At 49.6% G+C, this 25,569-nt stretch overlaps 1 protein-coding gene across 4 annotated transcripts in view; it reads right to left on the bottom strand.

Moving 5' to 3' along the window:
* Positions 1–24,264, bottom strand: part of AHCYL1 (adenosylhomocysteinase like 1) — a 45,908-nt gene extending 21,644 nt beyond the window's left edge. The window contains exon 1 of one of the 4 annotated variants that reach the window (XM_037885245.2): positions 24,005–24,264. In XM_037885245.2, coding sequence (XP_037741173.1) covers positions 24,005–24,112 — 108 coding nt within the window. In that variant the 5' untranslated portion in view covers positions 24,113–24,264. Of the gene's footprint in view, positions 1–17,999; positions 18,081–24,004 lie in introns of those variants that run through there. The other 3 variants (XM_037885243.2, XM_037885246.2, XM_037885244.2) reach the window with 3 other exon arrangements.
* Between the last annotated feature and the right edge of the window lie 1,305 nt (positions 24,265–25,569).

A 25,569-nucleotide genomic window follows, 5' to 3' on the forward strand; every position in this document is an offset into this window, starting at 1 on the left:
GAAGGTCTCTCTCGGTAAGTCTATACATTATATAACTAAACTATTGTCGTATGTAAACAAGGTTTTCAAAATGTTTAAGAAGCTTCATTTAAAATTAAATTAGAATGCTGATCTTACGCCGCCGGCCCGCTCAGCCCACTGCCGGCCTGGGGTTCCATTCACCTAGGCCGGCAGCGGGCTGAGCGGGGCCTGCGGCTGGGACCCCGGCTGGCAAGGGGCAGGCAGCCAGAACCCCAGACCAGCAGTGAGCTGAGATGAGGATGGGAGTATGCTAAGAACAGGGCTGGGGGTGAAGGAGCAGACTGGGGGTTGGGGTGCAGGGTCTGGCCAGGAGCTAGAATGAGGGAGGGGGCTCAGCGTTGGGGCAGGAGGTTTGAGTGTGGAGGGTTTACCTGGGCAGCTCCCATTTGGTGCGAGGAGTGCAGGTGGGAATGGGTGGGGCTGCGTGTGTGTGTGTGTGTGTGCAGGAGCTCCCGTTTGGTGCTCAGGGTGGGGGTGGGGATGTGGAGGGTGTAAGAGTCAGGGCATGAGGTGTGGGGCAGCTGGGTATGTGTGGGGGGTGCAGGAGTCAGGGCTGGGGTTGTAGGGGGGGTGCAGGGGTCAGGGCAGGGGGTGTGGGCTGGGGTCGTGGTGGTCTCCCAGCCCCCTGACCTGAGCGGCTCATGGCAGGGGGCTGGAGGGGATATGCCCTGATTCCAGCCCCTTCCCCAAGGTCCCTGGAGCAGAGAGCCTGCTGCAGCTCCACTTTTACCTCTCCCCCTCTGTAGCAAGGGCCATCAGCTGATCAGCTGCAGGGAGGGAGAGAAGGAGGGGCAGGAACCCAGCACGCTGGGGGAACAGGCAGAGGGAGGGGGAAGCTTGCCTGCCCTGCAAGGAGAGAGCAGTGGGCGGAAAAGAGTGGGCCAGGCAGGATTTTTAGTGGCACGCTACTGTCTGCCCAGGTCTGGCAGACAGCAGCTTGCCATTAAAAATTGGCTCGCGTGCCATAGGTTGCCAACCCCTGGGTTACATGATGGTCTATCACTAACCCACACAGCCCCTTTGCAGTCACCAATGCTGCATGGATAATCCCCACCAGTATACCCAACCCCCTTTTCCCAATCCTAATGCTGCCCCCACTGGCAGTTCCTTTGCATCATGTTGTAGGCCAGGAGTAGGCAACCTGTGGCACGCAAGCGGATTTTCCGTGGCACTCACACTGCCCAGGTCCTGGCCACCGGTCCGGGGGGCTCTGCATTTTAATTTAATTTTAAATGAAGTTTCTTAAACATTTTTAAAACCTTATTTACTTTGCATACAACAATAGTTTAGTTACATATTATATACTTATAGAAAGAGACCTTCTAACAACGTTAAAATGTATTACTGGCACGCAAAACCTTACATTAGAGTGAATAAATGAAGACTCGGCACACCACTTCTGAAACGTTGCCAACCCCTGTTGTAGGCAAATGCCATTTTCATTCTCAAAAGGGTTCCTGTCTTGGCATTTGCACCAAGATTTTTCAGTTCTAAAAAGGCGAGTTTGGATCCGAGAAATCGGTTGCTAAAGAAACCAAGTGCTGAATTAACCACAGTAATCCCTGGGCCGGCTTTAACGGAGCTCATCTGAACTCTGCAGCTTAGCAAAATCTGCCCTGTCTAAAAATATTATCAAACATTGCAAGCAGCTTACTAATCAAATGAATGATTCCAGCCTTAAACCCTCTTCAAACCCCGTCTGCAACAAACTAACAGGGTGTTTCCTGACTGGCTGAGAAGGGGGCTGGGGAGGCGAGTTTACCCAAGCCAGAGTAAGAGCCAGGTCTGACTGCACACTCAGTGATGTCCTCCAGTTAATTCCAGCCATCCTACTTGTTCGTGTGCCGGGATCTCTAGCTGGCATTAAGGGGAAAATCCTCTTTGTAATCTCTCAAACTCCAATTACATACTGACTGTGCAGAGTATCTCCTGCGCTGCACTGCTGTGGCATGCAGCCACCCAAGCCGTCTCCTTTGGATGGGCTAGGTTTGCTGGTAAGGCTCACAAGCCAGCTAGTCCGGTTCTTCCCAGAGAGGGCTGGAAAGTACGGCTGCCCACCTTTTCATTGTGAATACAGGCAGCTCTGGGCTCCCAAGGCCAAAAGCAATCTTTAAAATGTCTTTTACTGGAACCCAAACTTCTCACTCTGCTGGAAGTGGCTTTTCCGACTGGGTGGAGCACACCATTTAATAGCAAGGAAAATATTTTTAATCCCAGCACGTCAATACTAAGTAGGCAGAACAACGCAATACTTAGCTTTTACACAGAGCTTTCTGTGACTACAGCTCAAAGGACTTTACAAAGGAAGGTCAGCAAGGCCTTCTTTTTACAAATTGAGAAACTGAGGCACAGAGAGGGGAAGCAACTTGTCCAAGGTCACCCAGCAAGACAGTGTCCAAGTCAGGATTAGAACCCAGGTTCACTCCAGTGATCGATCAACTGGACCGCACCAAGCTCAGTTCTTTCAGGGAGGTGCTTCTAACAAGAAAGATTCTCATCTGTCAACCTTTAAATCTGCCACAGAAGTCTCGTATCAAGCACTGAGCAAAGTGTATCGGCCCCGACCAGCATAGGCACACCTCAAGTGCAGGATTGGGGCCTTGGTTTTAATTACACTTGTCAATAACGGAAAGGTACAATTCCTCGCAATCAGTGAGACGTAGTGCAGTTCCACTGTATTTCAAGCAGTTCCAATACTTTCCAGCTACGTCTAAGTGCAACAATGCAAACGGTATTTAATTTTGTTCAGTCTATGGCAGAAGGACAGAAGACAAAGACATTCTGACCTCTCCAGATATAGTGCTGTGTCTTGAGAAAGACTGAAAGGTCAAAATGATCCCCGTTCTCACCTAGCCATTTGAAACTAATGCTGGAAACGCAGGTCAGCTATGCTATTAGATACTTCCATTCTCGGTCATTGTGCAGCTGTGTTACAGACCAACCTCAATGGCACACTACAGTCTTACTACAATGTTAACTGCTTCTTCACTGATGGATAGCCCACAGTCTTCACAGGTAGGCCACAGCCTAATCTAGTGCTGTATTCACTCCTGGCAAATCTTGATCAGACAGATATGTAAAAATGTCCTTAGTTTTTCATGAGCATGGCAAAAGGCAGGCAAGTAGGTTCTATACCTGGCTGGTAAGTTTCTTTGGCAGTTTTACCTGGCTGCTGAAATCAACCAGCAACTCATCAGACCTACACCCGCCAATTCTTCCAGCAACATAGTCACTCTGCATGGGATGACAAGCCATCTGGATTTTGTCCCTGATACATAGTGGGGGTTCTACAGTTCTCTGAGATTATGAATGCGTTTAGGCAATTAAATGACCTTTCCTGGAACAGTGGGCTACATTTGAGCTGCTGCATGTAACTTCTGTACAAATCTAATTTTATACATATGGTTCTTATAAATGCCCCCAGAAACCAGACCCAGTGCCCGGTCTCCCACAATGAACTGGAGCTTAAGGGAAAATACAAACCGATCCCAAAGCACCAACTGCAGAGAAAGGTACCTTCAATTACTAGTATCTAGCAAGTTTGAGTGAGTTCCAAACTGGGGGAAAAGTGCATCTACAGCAATTTCAATGACTGGAATGGGGGAAAATATCCGGCAAGTGTCCAATGACAATTTAACAAGAGGGGAATTCAGTGTTTGGACTAGGGTTTTTAGTTTTTACATCTGTTGGCTGGCTGAGGTAAACTCTAGAGAGGCCCCAGGGCAAACCTCGACTTGCTAACACAGGAAAACTAAATACTACTTTGGCTACATTGGGATGTTACCATGTGATAAAAAGCGCATTTGCCTGGTAAAGCCAACGCCTATGGGAGAAATTTGGCTATCAGTAGGTTTATTACTGGTGATAATATGCTAACCAGAAAGAACCCTGCTCGTCTGTCAGATCCCAGGCTGCTTTAGTGTGGCTGGCAGATTTAAAAAAAGGGTGTTTTTTCTATTTGTCAGCTGAGAAAATGCCATCAATCTCAAAATCTCAAAAACTTCCTCTGTAATCGTTTGTCAGACTAATCACACCAAGAGTACACAGACACAGACCTGCAACATACAGCTGCAGATTGACATCGCCACCCAGGAGAAAATGGGTGTGCATGTCCTTCCAGGACTCTGGCATTGCCAGTGAATTAGGCACCTTCACCACTTGCTTGAGAGAACAATGCAACTGCTGCCCCAGGGGGCTGCAGAAACCCAGCAACAGAGAGATCAGGACACAATTGTGAATTCCTTGATTTAATCCACTTGCCCTAGCAATAGTTCGGTGGATCTGGGGACTATTGGTTGCACGCTTTGCTCTGCAGGTCACGACCATGATGCCCTGATGCTACCTGTTCTTTTACGGGTTATTTTTTCATTCCGAGACTAGGATTGTAAACTTATCAGAATAAAAAGTATCAACCTGCATCCAGCCTCTTTATGGCCCAAAGCCCAGTAGCAAGGTTAGAAAACTGCAGCTTTGATTCTGTAATTCGTATTTACAGTTACTGATTTTAAGAGGCCTGGAAAACTGTCTTGAAATGCTACTGCTACCATCAGTGATGAATTATTCTACAGAAAGATTATTTATTTCCTCCTGGGAGGTTGGAATTGTTTTCTCGTAAGCAGCAGGCTCTCGCTGTGCTTGTGAGTTCAGACGCTTTTAAATGGTGATGGTTTTAATTCACGTATTTTCAGAAGAAAATCATCATGTTTATTAACTCTAGCCACAAAGAGGAAGCGAAGGAAGAACGTTACTATTCATGTCAGGCATACAAGCGCCTGGTGAATCCTCAGACAGGCAGAAATTTGGCTGCCATGCAGCTTCTTTTTCTAGGTCAAGAACAGGAGCGGACTAGCAGGTTAATTTGTGGCCATCTTCCATCCTCCAATGACACCGTTACGCATACCAGAGTAACCAATTCTCAGGATGCAGATCTGAGATCATCCTAACTCCACTTCGAATGAGAGTCCAGTTAAAATACTATGTGTCAGGCACTCTGTACATAGTCACCTACTGTCTTTTTCTACTTATGTAATGTTCACGACCCACACCTACCATTGATCCATCTTGCCCAGATGAGTCTAGTCCTTCAGGTAATTCCTGCCTATGGCATGTCCTAATACCCCTTACATGTCCTAATGGGGACTCTCTCTCTCTCTCCAGAAAGCAGTTCATTAAAAACCATCCGAGTAGGGCCAGCTGTGAAGTATCTATTGCTAGGTTAAACCAATGAAAATTTAGCAACTGCTTTCTTCCCCAATCCTGAAAACACAGAGCTATAACTTGTCACAGAGTCCTCAGAGTTGCTGTTCTCTGAATGGAGGGGGCTGGCAGCTTCACCTGGCTCGAGCACCCTGAGAAGCCTCAACAGCAACCCGTCATGGCACAGATATTTAGTAAGTTTCCTATTCCAGACTCTTCTGGGGCCTTGGGAACAGGAACTGCAGCTGACCCTCCTTTGTCAGTCTCAGCGGGAGCCCTGAATGGATGACACTGCCATCCAACTACCACAAAGCTGGTTAAGTTAAGGGGCAAATACATGAAAGATTGCTTGTGCTGTGCCAGGGCAGCGTTCCCGACGGTTCGCACTGAGCCATACCCACTCTCCCTCCCCCGCCAAAAGACTGAGCTGCTTGCCGGTGTCCTTAGGCCCACTCTGCCCTAGTTGTGGAGCTGGGGTTACCCAGTTCTGTTTTCCCACAACCTCCTGAAGGGCTCATCTGGATAGTCCTTAAAGGTATCTGAGAATGCCCTGCTCAGACAAACCACGGCCAAAGCTAGGACAACTCTGCCTAGCAGTTTTGCAGTCTGGGGCCTTCTCCTGATCCACTCCTAGCAGGGCTAATTCTAAGGCACACTTGCCATTTCAGACACTGGTAGGTCTAGGTGTTTAACATCAAGGCCTCCTTGCTCTGATTTTGTGTCACTGCAGCTAAAAGCTGCTCAGAGACCTTCTTACTTTCTGTAGCACACATGGCATTGGTTAAGGAGCACGAATCATGAGGGGGAAAGGAGTCCAGGAGAGCTGCCTGTATTTTAAAGAATCCTTATTGAGGTTACAGGGACAAACCATCCCGATGTGTAGAAAGAAGAGTAAATATGGCAGGCGACCAGCTTGGTTTAACAGTGAAATCCTTGCTGATATTAAACACAAAAAAGAAGCTTACAAGAAGTGGAAGATTGGACAAATGACCAGGGAGGAGTATAAAAATATTGCTCGGGCATGCAGGAGTGAATTCAGAAAGGCCAAGTCACACCTGGAGTTGCAGCTAGCAAGAGATGTTAAGAGTAACAAGAAGGGTTTCTACAGGTATGTTAGCAACAAGAAGAAAGTCAAGGAAAGTGTGGGCCCCTTACTGAATGAGGGAGGCAACCTAGTGACAGAGGATGTGGAAAAAGCTAATGTACTCAATGCTTTTTTTGCCTCTGTCTTCATGAACCAAGGTCAGCTCCCAGACTGCTGCACTGGGCAGCACAGCATGGGGAGGAGGTGACCAGCCCTCTGTGGAGAAAGAAGTGGTTCGGGACTATTTAGAAAAGCTGGACGTGCACAAGTCCATGGGGCTGGATGCGTTGCATCCGAGAGTGCTAAAGGAGTTGGCGGATGTGATTGCAGAGCCATTGGCCGTTATCTTTGAAAACTCATGGCGATCAGGGGAAGTCCCGGACGACTGGAAAAAGGCTAATGTAGTGCCCATCTTTAAAAAAGGGAAGAAGGAGGATCTGGGGAACTACAGGCCAGTCAGCCTCACCTCAGTCCCTGGAAAAATCATGGAGCAGGTCCTCAAGGAATCAATTCTGAAGCACTTAGATGAGAGGAAAGTGATCAGGAACAGTCAGCATGGATTCACCAAGGGCAAGTCATGCCTGACTAATCTAATTGCCTTCTATGACAAGATAACTGGTTCTGTGGAAGAAGGGAAAGCAGTGGGCGTGTTGTTCCTTGACTTTAGCAAAGCTTTTGACACTGTCTCCCATGGTATTCTTGCCAGCAAGTTAAAGAAGTATGGGCTGGATGAATGGACTATAAGGTGGATAGAAAACTGGCTAGATTTTCAGGCTCAATGGGTAGTGATCAATGGCTCCATGTCTAGTTGGCAGCCGGTATCAAGCGGAGTCCCCCAAGGGTCGGTCCTGGGGCCGGTTTTGTTCAATATGTTCTTTAATGATCTGGAGGATGGTGTGGATTGCACCCTCAGCAAGTTTGCAGATGACACTAAACTGGGAGGAGGGGCAGATATGCTGGAGGGTAGGGATAGGATACAGAGGGCCCTAGACAAATTGGAGGATTGGGCCAAAAGAAATCTGATGAGGTTCAACAAGGACAAGTGCAGAGTCCTGCACTTAGGACGGAAGAATCCCATGCAGCGCTACAGACTAGGGACCGAATGGCTCGGCAGCAGTTCTGCGGAAAAGGACCTAGGGGTTACAGTGGACGAGAAGCTGGATAGGAGTCAGCAGTGTGCCCTTGTTGCCAAGAAGGCCAATGGCATTCTGGGATGTATAAGTAGGGGCATTGCCAGCAGATCGAGGGACGTGATCTTTCCCCTCTATTCTACACTGGTGAGGCCTCATCTGGAGTACTGTGTCCAGTTTTGGGCCCCACTCTACAAGAAGGATGTGGAAAAATTGGAGCGAGTCCAGCAAAGGACAACAAAAATGATTAGGGGACTGGAACACATGACTTATGAGGAGAGGCTGAGGGAACTGGGGATGTTTAGTCTACGGAAGAGAAGAATGAGGGGGATTTGATAGCTGCTTTCAACTACCTGAAAGGGGGTTCCAAAGAGGATGGATCTAGACTGTTCTCAGTGGTAGCAGATGACAGAACAAGAAGTAATGGTCTCAAGTTGCAGTGGGGGAGATTTAGGTTGGATATTAGGAAAAACTTTTTCACTAGGAGGGTGGTGAAACACTGGAATGCATTACCTAGGGAGGTGGTGGAATCTCCTTCCTTAGAAGTTTTTAAGGTCAGGCTTGACAAAACCCTGGCTGGGGTGATTTAATTAGGGGTCAGTCCTGCTTTGAGCAGTGGGTGGGACTAGATGACCTCCTGAGGTCCCTTCCAACCCTGATATTCTATGATTCTATGGCCAACTGCCAGACTCTAGTTTGGGAATCCAAGCCACACCCAACCAGGAACTAAAGGGTACTAAGCTCCTGATAATACAAATAAAACCCTAAAGTCTATCTGGGTTCCTCATTGAAAGGAAGGACTTCTGTGCTAGTGAGCATTAAAGAGAAGTCTCCATCTGCTTCAAGACGAGGGTTAAAGGCTTTCACAAGAATCTGAAGCTCAACAGAGATTAAGACGCTCTTGAAAGAAGCAGGCAAGTTACAAAGGTTAATGGGGTGAAAAAGAGCTTCTGGTTTTCAATCATCATATAATGATACGTGTGAAAAGGTGGTTAAGGGAATAATAAATGGAACACAACATTAAATAAAATACATGTGATCTTAAGGGTCTGATGGTTAAATAGTAACTGGGAACAATAACAATTACTGTTTTATAAAAACCTCAGGGTCAAAGTAACTCATTTCTCAAGGAGCATAGGCAAAGTTTTTCCACCAAAAGGAGAGATAAAGTATACAGCCCTTGGACTCTGGGAAGGATTTCAGAGCAGGAGATTGCACAGATTATACATATAGGGATCAATTTTTAAAAGCGTGCCTGAAGGTTAAACGCCCAGGCTGGGATTGTGAAAGGAGACTGAGACCTCGCCTATATTCAAAGACAAGCTGTAACTGCAGGTGAGAGTTTAAAGCAATTTAGGGTTTGGCTACACTTACAAGTTAGAGCATATTAAAGCAGCCCCAGGCGCCCTAACTCCTGAGGTGTCCACACTGGCAAGGCACAGAGAGCGCTCGGACTCTGCAGTTGGAGCGCTCCTGATAATCCACCTCCACGAGAAGCATAAAATTTGCTGCGCCCCGACTGAAACACCCGGGCATCAGTGTGGACCAGGTGTTGCATTACTGCGCTGATCAGACTCCGGAAACGTCCCATAATCCCCTGAAGTCCGGTGGCCACTCTTTTCATTGTTTTAAAATCGGCTGCATGCATGCGGATATCCCCTTTCAAAGCTCCGTTTCGGATAGCCAGCTATTTATCTGCTCCGGGACAAAGCAAACCATGATTGTGGAATGCTGCTGTTGGGGGGAGGAGAAGAGGGGAGAAGGTCTGCTGCTGTCTGAACTTACAAGAGAGCATGCTGACACTCTCAACTCCCCAAAACAGTCTCTCCCCCAACATATACACAACACACTCCCTGTCACACTCCACCCCCCCCCGCCCATTTGAAAAGCACATTGCAGCCACTTGCACACTGGGATAGCTACCACAATGCACTGCTCTTTGTGGCGTTGCAAGAGCTGCTAATGTGGCCATGCCAGTGCGCTTGCAGCTGACAGTGTAAACACACGGCAGTGTTTTCCCTGCTGTGGTCTCCAAAGGCTGGTTTAACCCCCAGCACTCTACATCTGCAAGTGTAGCCATGCCCTTAGTTAAATTAGTGCAACTGTGTGGGCCAACTCCTAATCTGACTTAAACTCGGCCTATAGAGCATCCACTTCTAACCAAATCCATTTTAAAACAAATTTAAAGTTAATCCAGTGCAATTTTGAATGTCAACAAGCCCCAAGAGAGTGAAGTGTGCATTTTGTGAGTTGGGCACTTACCTCCCTCTGGATCTTTGGAAGAGCCCAACCCTAAATAAAGCGTCCGTTTTTCAGAAGTAGAGACCACCACCCACCAAAGTCAGTGGGTGAGGAGAGCTCAGTATCCTGAAGCTCCTTAGATGTCTACCTTTACACAGTCACACTTGGAACTGTTACCCATTATGCCACATACTAAAAGCAAAGTGACTTTAAATAAATAATGGTACTTGGATACTACGCACACAGCCAGGAGGACTGCAGAATTGGGAATTTTACTCAATTCTTACATTAGTGTCGTACTCCAGTAGGAACTCCCTTGTCAGAGAGGTCCAGGGAAGCGCTGACACTAAGCTCCAGCTGTCAGGGGCTAAGAGCTTTTTAGAAAAGCTGCCTTTTGAACTGAAGATTTCAAACTTGCTCTCCAACCACAGTGTTAGTTTCCCCCAAAGCATTTACACAATACTGCACACATGCATACAACCGCATCAGGACACACTTCACAAGTGGGCATACTGAGTCAGCACAAGGTTAAGCTAGGAGCCCAAAGTCACACCGCTGGTGAGCAGCAGCCTGGTCTCCTGACTCCCAGCCCCCAGGGTTCAATACAGAGCCCTGCAGTTACCCCAGGGGGTTGGGCTGAGTTTTCTGTAGCAATCATAGTTGAATCTTTACCTTGAGGCAGTAAAGTCTTATCAGTGTTGCATTAATGCAATTTTAAGTATTTAATTTAGAACTGTTTGGGGATCATTTACTTCAGGCTGCCAAACCAGCTGCACACCAAGGTTGCTATATTTCTTATACAGGCTGAATGGTGACAGCAGCATGGAAGGTACCTGCAATGTAATGCTGATCAGCACCAGAGCAGGAAGTGTGTTTAAAGGTGACCTGCAAAGGGAAAAAAATATGAGAGTCTGGGCCCTTTTTGGTTACGAGGCTGAAAAGCCACTTTGAATTTGCAAAGAGATCTTTTCCACTTGATTATTTTTTATGACTCTTTAGAGATTTCAAGCATATCAAGTCTGGGTCTCCCTGGTTCTGCTGGAGGTCTCTCTTTTGAAGACCCAGAGATGGGCTAGAAAGTTAGATGATGGGAGGAGATGTGCTGAATCTTTAGCAAAATAACTTTTCTCCCAGCTGGGTTTGGTGTTTGAGTTATATACGCAGAACCATACACAAAAAAAGTTTTAAACATCGCAATTAAGTCACTTCCTTTCCCAAGTAATGGGACTGGACTTCCCTGGTATCCATGATGTTATAAGCTTATTAGTTCTCCAGTTCTTCAGAGAGTCTTACACGGTAAACACAAGTACAAGTTATTTACCATAACCTTTCAGGCCTTATATGTATTGTGATAAGGTCATGGACCAGGACCCTATGGTACCTGGGGTATATAAACAGAACAAAAAGCTGTATGAGCTTCAATACCAAGCAGACTTCAATGGCCCTCATATGACTATTTAGCCTACAGGATATAAAGGACATTGAGCATTATGATATCCTTGTACTTTTTCCTGTCTCAGGAAAACTGTAAAAATTGTAAAACAAACGTAAAAACGGAGAACAAAGCTCCGCAACATCAACAGCCTGAAATGGGACCAAGACGAAGAACATACAACTGACATGATTTTGGCCAATTTGCTGTGATTGGTACCAGCAGAAAGACAAGTTCATTGACAAGCAAAGTGCCAGTTTAGAAGCAAGCGGCTCTTCCACAGCAGCCTGTCAGCATCGGGATAAGCAGCGTAACCTCAATGTGTGTGTTACACTGAGATTAAAATCCAGACAGGCCTAACCATTTGATCACTGCTCTGGCGAGAGAGCTGAAACTGCATCTTGGCTGGCAGACCATCAGTGCAGAATTCAGGCAACGGTGAGGGTATGTTCTAGAGCTGAGGTCTCATTTACACCCAGTGCAATCTGTGTGCAACTCATCGGGACTGGAAAATTACATTTAACTCCAGGAGCATGAGCCTGGCTGGTCATAAAACTATTCCAGACAGACTGCAACCCATGGCCACACTGTGGTAGACACCCGCTCTGAAACACTAGACTTACCCTTCATTCAGCTATTCCTCACTCAGGGGGGCTAGAGTCTCTAGCTAGTTCCATCATTGGGATCCAACGTGCAGGTTTCCCCACCATTCACTGCTGTCTATGGGACGAAGAATAGATCTTCCATCTCCTAAGGCCGCATCCACTCTTTCCAGGAACAAATCAGCATCTTTACCTACTTAATTCAGCAGATCAAATCGCCTCTGGTTTGTGACTCTCACGCCCAGAACCAGCTCTTGTACCTGTTTAGGTCAGTGGGATTCCACACACAAGACAGAATTTCAGCAACAAAGCTCCTTGCTGCAGCCAACCTAAGTGATCTAAATAAACCACTTAAGCAGGCGATTGAGAAGGACCTGAGTGGTGGTGGATCCATGCTTCCTTATATGCAGAGTCCTGCACTTAGGACGGAAGAATCCCGTGCACTGCTACAGGCTGGGGACTGACGGGCTCAGCGGCAGTTCTGCAGAAAAGGACCTGGGGATTACAGTGGATGAGAAGCTGGATAGGAGTCAACAGTGTGTTCTCGGCATATTGGACTGTATTAATAGGAGCATTGCCAGAAGATCGAGGGAAGTGATTGTTCCCCTCTATTCAACACTGGTGAGGCCACACCTGGAGTACTGCGTCCAGTTTTGGTCCCCCCATTACAGAAGGGATGTGGACAAATTGGAGAGAGTCCAGCGAAGGGCAACGGAAATGATTAGAGGGCTGGGGCACATGACTTACGAGGAGAGGCTGAGGGAACTGGGGTTATTTAATCTGCAGAAGTGAAGAGTGGGGGGGATTTGATAGAAGCCTTCAAAGAGGATGGAGCTCGGCTGTTCTCAGTGGTGGTAGATGACAGAACAAGGAGCAATGGTCTCTAGTTGCAGTGGGGGAGATCTAAGTTGGATATTAGGAAACACTACTTCACTAGGAGGGTGGTGAAGCACTGGAATGGGTTCCCTAGGGAGGTGGTGGAATCTCCATCCTTAGAGGTTTTTAAGACCCGGCTTGACAAAGCCCTGGCTGGGATAATTTAGTTGGTGTTGGTCCTGCTTTGAGCAGGGGGTCGGACTAGATGGCCTCCTGAGGTCTCTTCCAACCCTAATCTTCTATGATTCCATGATTCATTTGGGAACACAAGATGCTGCTCTGGGAAGGTCCATGGCCACTGCTTTGTATTCTCCAGTCAAGAGCTCACAGGCGCACGTCCATGCTACAAGGGAGCACCCATAGGGACATATACTTGAAGAACCACCAACCATGCACTGCAATTCCTCCACCAGCTGGGGAATGAATCCGCTCACTTTTCTGTCAGTTAAGGGGTCATTAGGAGTCAATTTTTATCTTGCCTCCACCTGATGACAGGATGAAATACAATAGCCCATGGAACTGCATCTAGGAGATTACTGGCAAATAGGTTGTTTTACATGGGAAGATTTGCAGCCACACTATATGTATACAGTCTCTTGATCCAAGTTCAATAGGAATTGGCAAAATGCTCTCATTCCAAACATGCCCAGCTTGGAATTAATCTTCTCCCTGTGGTACTAGGGAAAAATGTGCAATATTCTGATCCTGACTTTTCATGAAGGACGGGGAGGGGGAGAACATCAACATCCTGAAAACAGCTGGCACAAGTGGCAGAGTTTCCACAGCACCAAGGCCCACGTCACTCAATGAAAGGAAAGCAAAGAGAATCTTTGCAGGAGGAAGCTGCTCTGAGGCAGGCTCCAGCCACCGCCCCCACCCTGAGAAGCCTGATCCCCCATTGGTTCAGGCACCTGCTGCCTCACTCTGGTCTTTATGAACTCAGCCACCCCCTTGTGAGAGCCAGGATGGCACCAGGATCTGATGGTTCTCTCAGGATAACAGTAGGCAGCACTGAGGCAATACGCACTTCCCCTACAGCAGCAGGCTTCCCACCCTGCATTACAATGCTGCCTGTTTGACTAATCAGAACATCATGTCTCTGGCCAGCGAAGTCCTTTCTCTGCTACAAACCTGAAGTAAACAGATTCTACAGCAGCAATGAGCCCGTTACCAAGGTCACGGTATTGATCAGACAGTGTAATTAAAATTCACAGTTCAACTGGCCGGATGTGACAGGGCAGCTGGGTAGCCCCACGAGCGGCATGAATAGCTGCAACATCCATGTCGTTCCTTCTCAAAGGCACAATTCCCACAAGACTCCGGGTGCAGCAGAAGCTATTTTCCTAGTGCAGAGGCAGCCTCGATTTCAAGAACAAATTTGCCACGACTGCTGCTCAGAATTCACTCTATATGCTCTGCAAGGCCGAAAACCACCTCTCTGCCTGGAGCCTCCACATTCTGCCTTACACATTCGCCCCACAATGTCTGCTGCCACGTTGCCAGAATCCCATGGGGTCCAGGTCAACAACTGTTCTTGGCTTGGGTGGAGAACATTGAGCTACATTTAGCCTTCGGAAAAAGGGGCATATTTCAAATAATTTTTAATGACAAATAGACACAGCCGGACCATAAATACCCATTCATAAAGGGCTGCTTAGCTTTATGGCTGATGGACTGATAAAGCCATTAAGTCTACACTGATGGCATTGTTCAAACCTGCAAAGTTCCAGTCCACTGCTGGTCTCAAATGAGGGGAGTACCTTTTCAATGTCCTATTTACATATGGTTGCCCCCTCACTTTGGAGCACATTTTGCATTAGGGTTTGATTCTCTCCATTACAAAACACCTCAACTGATCAGAGAGCTTAACAGGAAATTCAAGAACCTTACCACAAAATGTAACATCTCCTGCATGGAGACCATATAAACATATTATAATGCACTGAAACCCGTACAAGAAAGGGACCTCCTTTATTAGACAACATCCTGTTCTTAAAACCAGGCAAACATACTAAGCATAGTTCTATTTGCACAATTCTGTTCCCCCCTTTACTAATCCCTTCCATTAAGCAACTGATTTGCCACTCCACTGGGTAGCCATTGAAAACAGGATCCTCTGTATGTAAAAACAGATGAATATACAATGCGCTGCTAAAAATGTCAAATGTTTATCTCCAACAGTCAGCTCAAACCTGGCTCTGGAGAACAGATTCATGTAGCAAGATTGAGAAACCCTCAGCAATTGGGAACAAACGGACGCAAACACTGTCCAAGCTGGAATCCAACTGTGGAAAGAATTGTCAGGATCCCAAAGAAAGTATTGTCATAGCCTGTTCCATACTGCAAAACAACCTTCCGTTTCAGGAAGAGTTTTAAAAAACTGTCATCACTCGATCTCCTATACTCGAGAACAGGCACTGCTTCTACCAGACCCAGGTTCCCATCAGGAAAAGCCTCAGGACCTCTTAACAGGACTAGATAACAGTTTGATGGAGCAGACAGGGAAACTTGCACTATTCAAAAAGGGTTGTACCTGCATGATCTGTGATCCCTAATCATCTAGAACTGGCATTTTTATAATGAGACTCTTGAGAAGCCTGCCAGAGCAGCTGTACAGGAGGACAGGGAATACAAGGAGGATTTTAGTCACCCTTCTAATGTCCGAAGTGTCATAAAGTTGGAAACTCAGCCTATTTCCAATGGCCACAGCAGCAAATATATGGAGAATGAATGGACTTGATCCCTGGAATGTCAGTCCAAAGGACAACGCAGAAAGGATGCATGTGCCATTCAAGTGGACCCCAAAGGTCACCCCATCTTGGTGTGCAAGAATGGGCCCCCTTCCGGTTCTCCACATCAGCTATGGTCCTCCTCCCCTAAACTTATGCAGAATTATTTTAAAATCTATGTTGGTGCATCGAAAGAGCCAGATCACTGCCCCCTCGTATCATTGGAGAGACGCAAGGAGAATTCCCCTTGGAAAGAATCACAGGTTGTTGCTATGTGCACACTCCTCACCCCAGTCCAACTGCAGCAAAGATGCACAGAAGGATCTGCTCAGCCCCCCTGTGGGAACCTACACTAGGGTCCTATGGTGATCAAAGCAAGGTCCAGTTCAATTTTAATTCTTCATTACAGATTTGGAAAGGAGGTAAAGAGTGTGCTAATGAAATGTACGGACAATACTACACCAGCAGGAGAAGCGAATACCAGTGCTGGCAGAAATATAAAGGGTTCTAGCAATATCAGAAATACGGAAGGTAACAGAATGAGATTCAATTTGGAAGAGTGCTGTTAATACTTATAGAAAAATTATACACAAAATACAGCTGCGCAGTAACGGGAATAACCTAGAAAGCAGTAATGCTGAGAGCAACTTACAGCAGACAGCAATTAGAAGAAAGGCCACTAACGCCGGGCTGTGCATACGGAAGCATCTCAGTACAGAACTGGGGAGGTGACAACCCCTCTCTCTGTGGCTCTGATGGAAGAGCGCCTGGAATACTGCATCCAAGCTTGGGCGCCTTGGCACCAGACAAACAAAAAACAAACAAACAAACTTCAGGAAGATCAGAAAGAAAGTCAGGAGGCAGCAGAGAATTACTTAAGGAAGAGTGACAAGGTGACTGAGGTAAGTATCTTTTATGGGACCAAAAGTAGTTGGTCTGGTAAAAGATATTACCTCACCCATCTTGCGAGTCTTGTATCCTGGGACCAACAGCTACAACAGAGCCACACACAGTTAAGAAAGACTGACAGTTAAACGTGCGGGGTCTGGCTAATCAGCGTCTAACAGTACGTCTCCACTGCAGAGTTAATCCTGGGCTCTTACCTGCGTTTTAGCTTTAACCCTCCTACCATCCAAAGAAAAACCTCTGACCCAGATCTGGAAGTACTTTAAACCCAGGCTTGCTTACTCAGCTGGGAACGTGGGGTAGAAGGCAAGCTCTGATTTAAGTCAGGCTGAAACTTGCCCACTTGGCATTGAGAAAACGGGCTAAATCACTCAAGTGCTGATAGTCCTCCAACGGCTTCCCACAATTCCCCCAGAAGGACAGAAATTCTCCCGCAATTGACACAACTGACCAGGAAAGAATCCTAGAGCATCTCAGCACAAAGAACCATGGGATATGCTCCCAGTCACACACAGGCAAGTGTGCAACCAGTGGACAGATAGAGCTTTGCAGTGGGGATGCTCACATCCGGGCTAGGCTAACCCAGCTCCTCAGACTGGAGGCCAATAACCCAGGTTAACTGTACACTGTAGACACAGCCTGTGGAAGTGACATGGTGGAGATATAACCATCTCCTAGTATCTGAAGGGTGGGGAAGGATTTATGGGTGATAATTTAATCCCAGCAAATCTATGTCAGAAAGAAATTCAGAATGACTAAGAAAAGCTTTGATAAGGAAATCTATTGGATAGATTGTGACAGCCTCCGGGGATTAACGGAGGAAGCCCCAAAGTGTACTGATCCTAGAGGGAAACATCTTATTGTTAGCAGGGGACAGGAGAGCTAAGTGGTCTTTTCCATCTCTAATTTCTGGCTCACTCGAGAGACGCTGAGAAATGCAGTCCAGAACACATTTCCTTCCCAGACTGTCAGAGCAGCTTCATTCACTGGTATCCTGCAGACAGCCAGCAATCCAGCAGGGGCTTAATGGAGTACAACATACCTCTTGGGAGTAATCTTGTATTTACGGAAAGAGGCCGTGAAGCATGTGGCAATTCTGCCCTGGGAAGGACACAACCAGCCATCCTCTGCTAGACATGCTCTGTTGGGGGGAGGGATAGCTCAGTGGTTTGAGCATTGGCCTGCTAAACCCAAGGTTATCAGTTCAATCCTTGAGGGGGCCATTTAGGGCTCTGGGGCAAAAATTGGGGATTGGTCCTGCTTTGAGCAGGGGGTTGGACTAGATGACCTCCTGAGGTCCCTTCCACCCCTGATATTCTATGAACCTCATCCACAGAAGGACTGATGTGCCAGGAGCAAACAGGCCCCATTTATCAAGGCTAGCCAGCACCAGAGCAGCTTGTGCAAGTCACCTCAAAAAATTAGCAACAGACACAAAAATTCTAGGGAATTCACTGAGAGATTTAAATCGTATCTCTAATTGATGGATCCCATATGCACCTATACCCCCCACCACCCCAAATTCAGTCCTCCCAGTGTCTCACTTCCCCCCACCCCCCAGTCCTCCCTGACTCTGTTCTTCCCCCACCACGCACAGAGTAGCTCTGAATCCGTACCACTGCAAAGCTGCAGCAGTACATTAGCATTCTCCTTGGCACTCTAGAACACAGCCTCCGCGGGATTCCACTGACGCCATCATACACAGGTTCAGAAGCAAAAAAAGCACAGAGCCAGGGCAGTTGGTTTCATGCGGCGGGAGGGGCAGGAATACACCACACTTACCTGGTTCTCAGGCCAAGGAGGACAGAGCCTTGGGCAGGTGCTGCGAGCTCCAGTCTGCCCGACAGAGCAGGAGACAGCTTTTGGCCCTTGTGAAATGTGAAAACATTTCAGTTCTGTTGCATGAATAAGCATAATTGACTACAGGTCAACCTGATGAAAAGTAGCTCACACCTGGCAAGTAGATCAAGGTGCGAGCTGGGCTGTTAAGCTTCATAGGTAGGGCCCTACTAAATTCATGGACCGTGAAAGCTGGTCTTGTGTGTCTACTCTCTACTATCTAGATTTCACGGGGAGACCAGCGTTTCTCAAATTGGGGGTCCTGACCCAAAAGGGAGTTGCGGGGGGGGTCACAAGGTTATCTGGGGGAGCGGGGGGAGTTGCAGTATTACCACTCTTACTTCTGCACTGCCACCTTCAGAGCTTGGCAGGTGAAGAGCGGCAGCCGCTGACTGAGGGCCCAGCTCTGCAGGCAGCCACGCAGAAGTAAGGGTGGCAATACCATACCAGGCCGTCCTTATGTCTGCATCGCTGCTGGCAGTGGCGGCTCTGCCTTCAGAGCTGGGCTCCCAGCCAACAGCCGCCGCGCTCCGGCTCTGAAGGCAGCGCCGCCGGCAGCAACAGCCCAGAAGTAAGGGCAGCAGTATTGCAACCCCCGCCCTACAGTAACCTTGCGATCCCCTCCCCACCCCCCACACACTCCTTTTTGGGTCAGGATTCCTACAAACGCTGTGAAATTTCAGATTTAAATAGCTGAAATCATGAAATTTATTATTTTTAAAATCCTATGACTGAAATTGACCAAAATGGTCCATGAATTTGGTAGGGCCCTATTCATCGGTGGTGTGACAAGAGGATGCTGCAGAGATATGTCACTAAGCTGATGCTGTTTCAGTCCATGATAGAAACCCTGGGTAGATACTATGCTTTGTAGTCAGCCCTTAGTTAGGGTCAGGGCTCCCTGATCCTGAGGTTCTACCATTCACTACTATCTCAGCGCATTTTCCCAACTTAGAATTCGTCCCACCTTAGATCAAACAGCAGATATCACTCCCGCCTGAATATACAATCATTTGACAGTGAAATATGAGCCAAAGCCTCAGAAAGCCCTGCTCACTGAACAGGAGGGACTTGAAGAAACTGGTATTCCTAATGAAAACAGCTCAAACCATTACGCACCCTATACTGAACAGCCCCTGAGCCATTCCTGAGCCATTACAAGAATACGATTCTGGGTGTAGCTCTGCCCCCCTGGCCGACACCCTGAGAGCAAAGAGCTACGAGGTGTAGATGGACGCCCTGATCGTGGGAGCCCTGGGTGCCTGGGACCCCTGCAACAAGCATGTGCTGCGGACCTGTGGGATCGGTCGACACTATGCACGGCTCATGCGGTGCCTCACGGTCTCGGACACCATCCGATGGTCCGGGGACATCTACATTGAACACATCACCGGCCACTGACAGTACCAGGAGACGGGAGCTGGAATGACATTGTGCATCAACTACGAGAAAGGGACCAAGAGACTTTTTCCATTGAACCATATGAACTGGAACCATAAACTCACTGAACATTAAATCTCACCAAATGAGGGTAAATCCATCCTTATCATATCCACTCATACTCCACACCTGAACATAGCCATTACAAGAACAACATACCCTCATATCTCAATGTCTGTACTTTGACCTGTCAACCTTTTACCCCTAACTGGGGATATTGCAGATTGTATTCCTTATGCCATCCGATCCTAAACCAAACTTCGCACCCCTTAATAATTTGGTCCTTATTCCCAGATAACCAGAAACTTCTACGCTTAAACTCTGTATCTTTTTTTTATTTTAACATCTTAATAAAATTCTTAAATCTATAAAACCCTCAACACAATTCACCACTGGAGGGAAACCTGTCGGTGGCAATCCATCTTTTTCTAAAGTTCCTACTACCATTTAGGCCCTACAGTACAGAACACACTGGTTAACGTCCTAGACTAAGTATACCTCTCTGCCTTTCTTCAGCTGCCCACTGCACTGTGGAGTATCACTGGAGAACAAAGCTGGAATTATTTTGCTAACAGAAAAGACAAAGCAAGAGGAGTTCCATTAAGTAGACTGCAGTCAAGAGGGAGCCTCGGCTAAACTAGCTTCCCCAATCTACTCGGGGAAAAAGACCACATGTTTCTATGCAGGGTCGAATGCCAGTTCACCTCGCCTTCTTTGGCCTTGTATTTAAACCCAGAGTTGATACATTTAATCTCTTAATCGCTTACCTCCTGCTGCTTCACTTTTTAACCTTTACCGACTCAATGACAGGAGAAGAAACAGGAGCTCCTCAAGGCCAGGATATGTAGCTAACCAGGATCTCATCATCCAGCTCTTTCAGGCTGATCAAACATGAGGAACACATCTGCTTCTGCAGAAAATCCACTGATGGGGATCTTCCCACAGCCCAGTTCCTATCAGAGTCGCTTCTCGCTAACGATCCCTCCAGCTTCTCAAGTGCGGCACTTAGCCTGGGAAACTGAACACATTTGCCACCTATCCAAATGAACGCTGAGAGATGCTTATTCCTGTCAGCACTTTCACTGCACTTCTCAGCAAGTGACACAAGACTGCTCTTGGAAAAGCTATTCTAGAATGGTTAGTACAAAGGAGACGGAGCCAGGACCAGCACTCTCAAATCCTGGAGATGTTCCCATCCTTCCCCTACGTCTGATCTTCATGCCCACCAGCCTTTAGAGAATGGTATGTTCAAAGCAAACCTGCTGTTGGACTCTCTCTCCTGGCGAATACAGGGAGTCACTCTCAGCTGTTTGCCTGAGATGTGGAGCTAAGGTTGGGGGGCCTGTGTGAAAGGAGGGAGTTTCAAAGCTCAAAAAAGGGACATAGAAGTCACATCAACTTTGCATTAATAGAAAAAAATACAAGTCTCAAGAAGGAAAGAGGCCTGTTAATGGTTATGATTTTGTTATGAGGCAATTTGAAAATATGCCTTGAGCTCTGAGATAAGCTGCAGGCACTTAGCACTGTATACTTTGGAGTTTTTGCCAACGCCTCTGCTATCAGTGCTATTCACAATCACCGGGTGGGCTGGGAAAGTGGTGGCCTGAAGCATTCATTCTTACTGATGGCAATGCCACCCAAGATTTCACTGGCTACGGAAGTTATCCGCCCCAAAGGCCATTCATTGCATGTCCTGAAGTGCTCCCGGCAAGGCCTTGGCAGCATTGCAACCTGATGACTGCACATCAAGCTATGAAAGAGGCCTAGAACTACAGCAATAGTTTCAAGGGGCGACTATTACCTCACATATACCCAAGTATATCAGCCCTCCCAGAGCCTCTCCCACAAGAACACTGGATTGAGCTAAACCCTAGGTACCCTCATCCGCACTTTAAAGGGGTTTCCCACACCACCACCACAGCAGCTCCCCCCGCCCCATGGGCTGCTTAATTGTTACAGTACATGTGTCTGTCAGATCACTGCCACAGTCTGGCTTATGTGGTCACAAGCCTCAGACTGTTACTTTCATATCCATCCTGCATGATTGGAAGGAGGTAACAATCAGAAGGAAATAGTTTGCTTTAGCTCTCTCTAAAGCCGGGCTACAGCTGCAGAACCACCTCTAGAAAGAAGCAGCTCTTAGCCTCTGCATTCTTCTGCTTCTTCCTCCGGGCTGTATCCACAGTCTGCATAAACAGACAGATCTATTGAGTTTCTCTGTCACTGGCCGCTGAATGCTAGTTATTTGAGGAGATTAGGCAAGAGGGGATATCTCAAATGCAAATGATTTTAAGTGGCATGTAGATGAAACCAGTTACCCCCACCCTCTAAAATTCCAGCACCTATGTCAACAATCAAAAAATTCCCAGCAGGAAGGCTCTGCATTTCCAGGGTCTCTGGTGTTTTTCCCATTTACTCCGTTCAAGTCCTAACACTGAGGCATGTGGCAGCCGCAGCAGCTTAGGGGAGAACATGATATTCAACACAGCAGGGACCGCCCACAGCAAGTCTAAATCCTAGAGTCTCAGCTGCATCTACACACGCAAAGTTAAGTCACCATTCGTGCAACCCTACCAACGGAGGCTGTAGCTGACCACCCCCTTGTCTAATCCTACTCAGACAGAATTTAGAGGACGGAGCAGTAAAAGCACAGTGACCAGTTTCAATTAGGGCTCTCACCTTTGCTAGCACTGAGGAGCCGATGGGAGAATTTCACTCACTTTAAGGGTGAAGGGACAAGAGGGGAGTCCTGAGTGCAGCAAGCACTCCAGGAAGCTTGAGTTACATTCCCACAAACCCGCCTTCAGATTGGTCTTTTCCTCAAAGCTGTCATCAAATCCCTCCTCTCATTGGCTGCCCAAATGTGTCCACTGCACCCACAAATGTACATACCACCCCTGCTCCCCAAAATGTCTGGCTTGCTGTAGTCTTTTAAATACCCCTTGAATATTCCATCACATCTCTTGGGCCACCCAGCACCTTGCTATCATGCCCTAGTTCATAAGCTACTTTCTCCTCAGCCTCCACCCTTCCAAGCCACTGCATGACCCTGAGTTCAGGGTCACAGCCTAACCTACCCAGTTCGAACCAACCCCCAAATCTGCCCACCTGCCTCCTGACAGATATCTGTACCAGGCCAGCACAACTCCCCCACAAAGCCTTGTGCATTGTACCTGGCATCCTCCCGACAACACCGGGGCACCCCATCCCGCAAACCCCCCCCCCATCCACATCCGGCGGGCTCCCACTCTCCCCCCACCCCCTAGTGCAACCCCTGGGAGGCACAGCAGGTGGCCAGCTCCCCCAAGATCTGTAGTCCCCACTCCTAGGGCACACGCTGCCCCTTCCCAGGCCTTGACAGTTACCCACCCCCATCTCCGGGCCCTCCCAAACCGAGCCTTGGATCAGCTGCCAACAGGGTCTCTTGCAGAGCAGAACTGCGTGCTCACCACAATCCGTACCCCACCCCCAAACCAGACCCCCCTCTGCCCCGGGACCCACCTCCCCCCCCCCAACCAGAGCCTCCTACCCGGGACAGGCCTCTCCCCCCCCCTCCACTCCCAGACCCCTCTCTGCCCTGGGACCGGCCTCCCCCAAACCAGAGCCTCCCCCCCCCACTCCCAGACCCCTCTCTGCCCTGGGACCGGCCTCCCCCAAACCAGAGCCTCCCCCCCCCCACTCCCAGACCCCTCTCTGCCCCGGGACCGGCCCCCCCCAACCAGAGCCTCCCCCCACTCCACTGCCAGACCCCCGCTCTGCCCCGAGACCAGCCTCCCCCCCCCACTCCCAGACCCCTCTCTGCCCCGGGACCAGCCCCCCCCAACCAGACTCCCCCCACTCCACTACCAGACCCCCCCTCTGCCCCGAGACCAGCCTCCCCCCCCCCACTCCCAGACCCCTCTCTGCCCCGGGACCGGCCCCCCCCAACCAGAGCCTCCCCCCACTCCACTGCCAGACCCCCGCTCTGCCCCGAGACCAGCCTCCCCACCCCACTCCCAGACCCCTCTCTGCCCCGGGACCGGCCCCCCCCCAACCAGAGCCTCCCCCCACTCCACTGCCAGACCCCCGCTCTGCCCCGAGACCAGCCTCCCCCCCCCCCACTCCCAGACCCCTCTCTGCCCCGGGACCGGCCCCCCCCCAACCAGACTCCCCCCACTCCACTACCAGACCCCCCCTCTGCCCCGAGACCAGCCTCCCCCCCCCCCACTCCCAGACCCCTCTCTGCCCCGGGACCGGCCCCCCCCAACCAGAGCCTCCCCCCACTCCACTCCCAGACCCCCCCTCTGCCCCGAGACCAGCCTCCCCCCCCCCACTCCCAGACCCCTCTCTGCCCCGGGACCGGCCTCCCCCCGCCCCCAATCAGAGCCTCCCACCCGGGACAGGCCTCTCCCCCCCCCCACTTCCAGACCCGCCCCACTCTGCCCCGGGACGGGCCCTCCCCAGCCAGACCCCCCTGGGACCGGACCCCCCCGCCGAACCGGACCGGACCGGACCCCCCCCGCCGGTACCTTCTTGGGCGCCTTGGTGACCGTGGCCTTGAAGGAATACTTCTCGGCGTCCTCGATCTCCTTGGCCTGCTTCATCTCGTCCCCGACGGCGGACTCCGGCACCGACATCCTGGAGCGGGGGGCGGCGGGGCGGGGCGGGGGCGCGAACCGGGGGATCCGGGCGGGCCCGGCGCGGCGGCGCTCAGCGGGGAGACTCCGGCTCCGAGCGCTCCGCAGCGGGGGGACTGCGGCCGCCGCGCGCACCGGCAGGGGGGCGGGGCTCGCCACCGGCCGACGTCACACGCACGGGGCGGTGCCGAGCGTCACTCCGTGCGCAGCGACCGGGCAGGCGACGCCGTGCGCACAGAGCGGGCAGGCCGAGCGGCGCCCCCTGGCGGAAAGGAACGGAAGCGAGCGAGCTCGGGACAGGCCGTGGGTCTGGCATGGGGGGGGCTCCCATTGTCCACACCTGACGCTGCAGGGGCCCCTCGTTTGGGCCTGGGGTGTGTGACTGGGGCCAGGGAGCAACTGGGGGGGGGGGTGAGCTCAGCACTGGGCTTCCCATTGTTAGGGGGCGCTGCTGGGTTTGGGGTGCTGCGTATGGGGGGGGGCACTGCGTGGTTTGGGGGGGTTGCAAGGTTGGGGTGGTGCTGCTCAGCTTGGGGGAACTGCTGCTGGTTGGGGGGGGGTGGCAGGGTTGGGGGGGACACACTGGGTAAACTTGGCACCCAGAAAAATCTGGGCCAGCCCAAAGAGTGGGTGGGATCTCAGTGCCGGGGCAGTGGCAGGGTGGCCCCTGCTCAGCTGGTCCTGGCTTCCTGCTCTGGGTGTCCGGGACTGTCCATAAATTGCATAACGATTTTTTGAGTGATTTTTCAAGCCTCCCCCCACCACTTGAAACAAAGGTGCAAAAGGCAGGATACACCACCCCCAGAGTGTGTTATGTAATTTATGGACAGCCCCCCGCCAATCTGGCACACAGGGTTACAGCATCACTCTGGTTTGGTCATGACGGAGGGGTGGCTAGGCCAAATCTACCTGAGTGACATCCTGACCTGCAACACGGGGTCGCAGCATCACACAACCCTGTGTGCCGTGTCACAGAGCCAGGACAGGAGCCGCCACTGCTGAGTGAGTGCAGGGTGGGGCTTACTCTCCAGCCCCATGCGAAAAGTCGTGGCATACACCTCCTTTTGTCAGTTCCAGAGTATGATGTATAACGCACTACCCATACACTGAAAGGCCACAAAGGTGGCAGTCACCCTCCTTTCCCCCTATTAGTTCTGCCACTGGGCTGGGGGAGATATCTGGGAACAGGTCTGAATCCCTCAGCCCTTGGGGAGAATCAGGAAGCACCCACATGGCTCAGGATTTGGAGTTTGTCTCTTACCTAGGGTCTTTTGGTTGCTTTCTGGAGTATGAACAATTGAGATGCTAAAACAGCACTCAAGGAAGATAAGACCATTGTGGAGAAACTAAATGAATTCTTTGTGTCCGTCTTCATGGCTGAGGATGTGAGGGAGGTTCCCAAATCTGAGTCATTCTTTTTAGTGACAAATCTGAGGCACTGTCTCAGATTGAGATGG

The sequence above is a fragment of the Chelonia mydas genome, chromosome 21 (assembly GCF_015237465.2).
Source record: "Chelonia mydas isolate rCheMyd1 chromosome 21, rCheMyd1.pri.v2, whole genome shotgun sequence".
Taxonomy (NCBI): Eukaryota; Metazoa; Chordata; order Testudines; family Cheloniidae; genus Chelonia; species Chelonia mydas.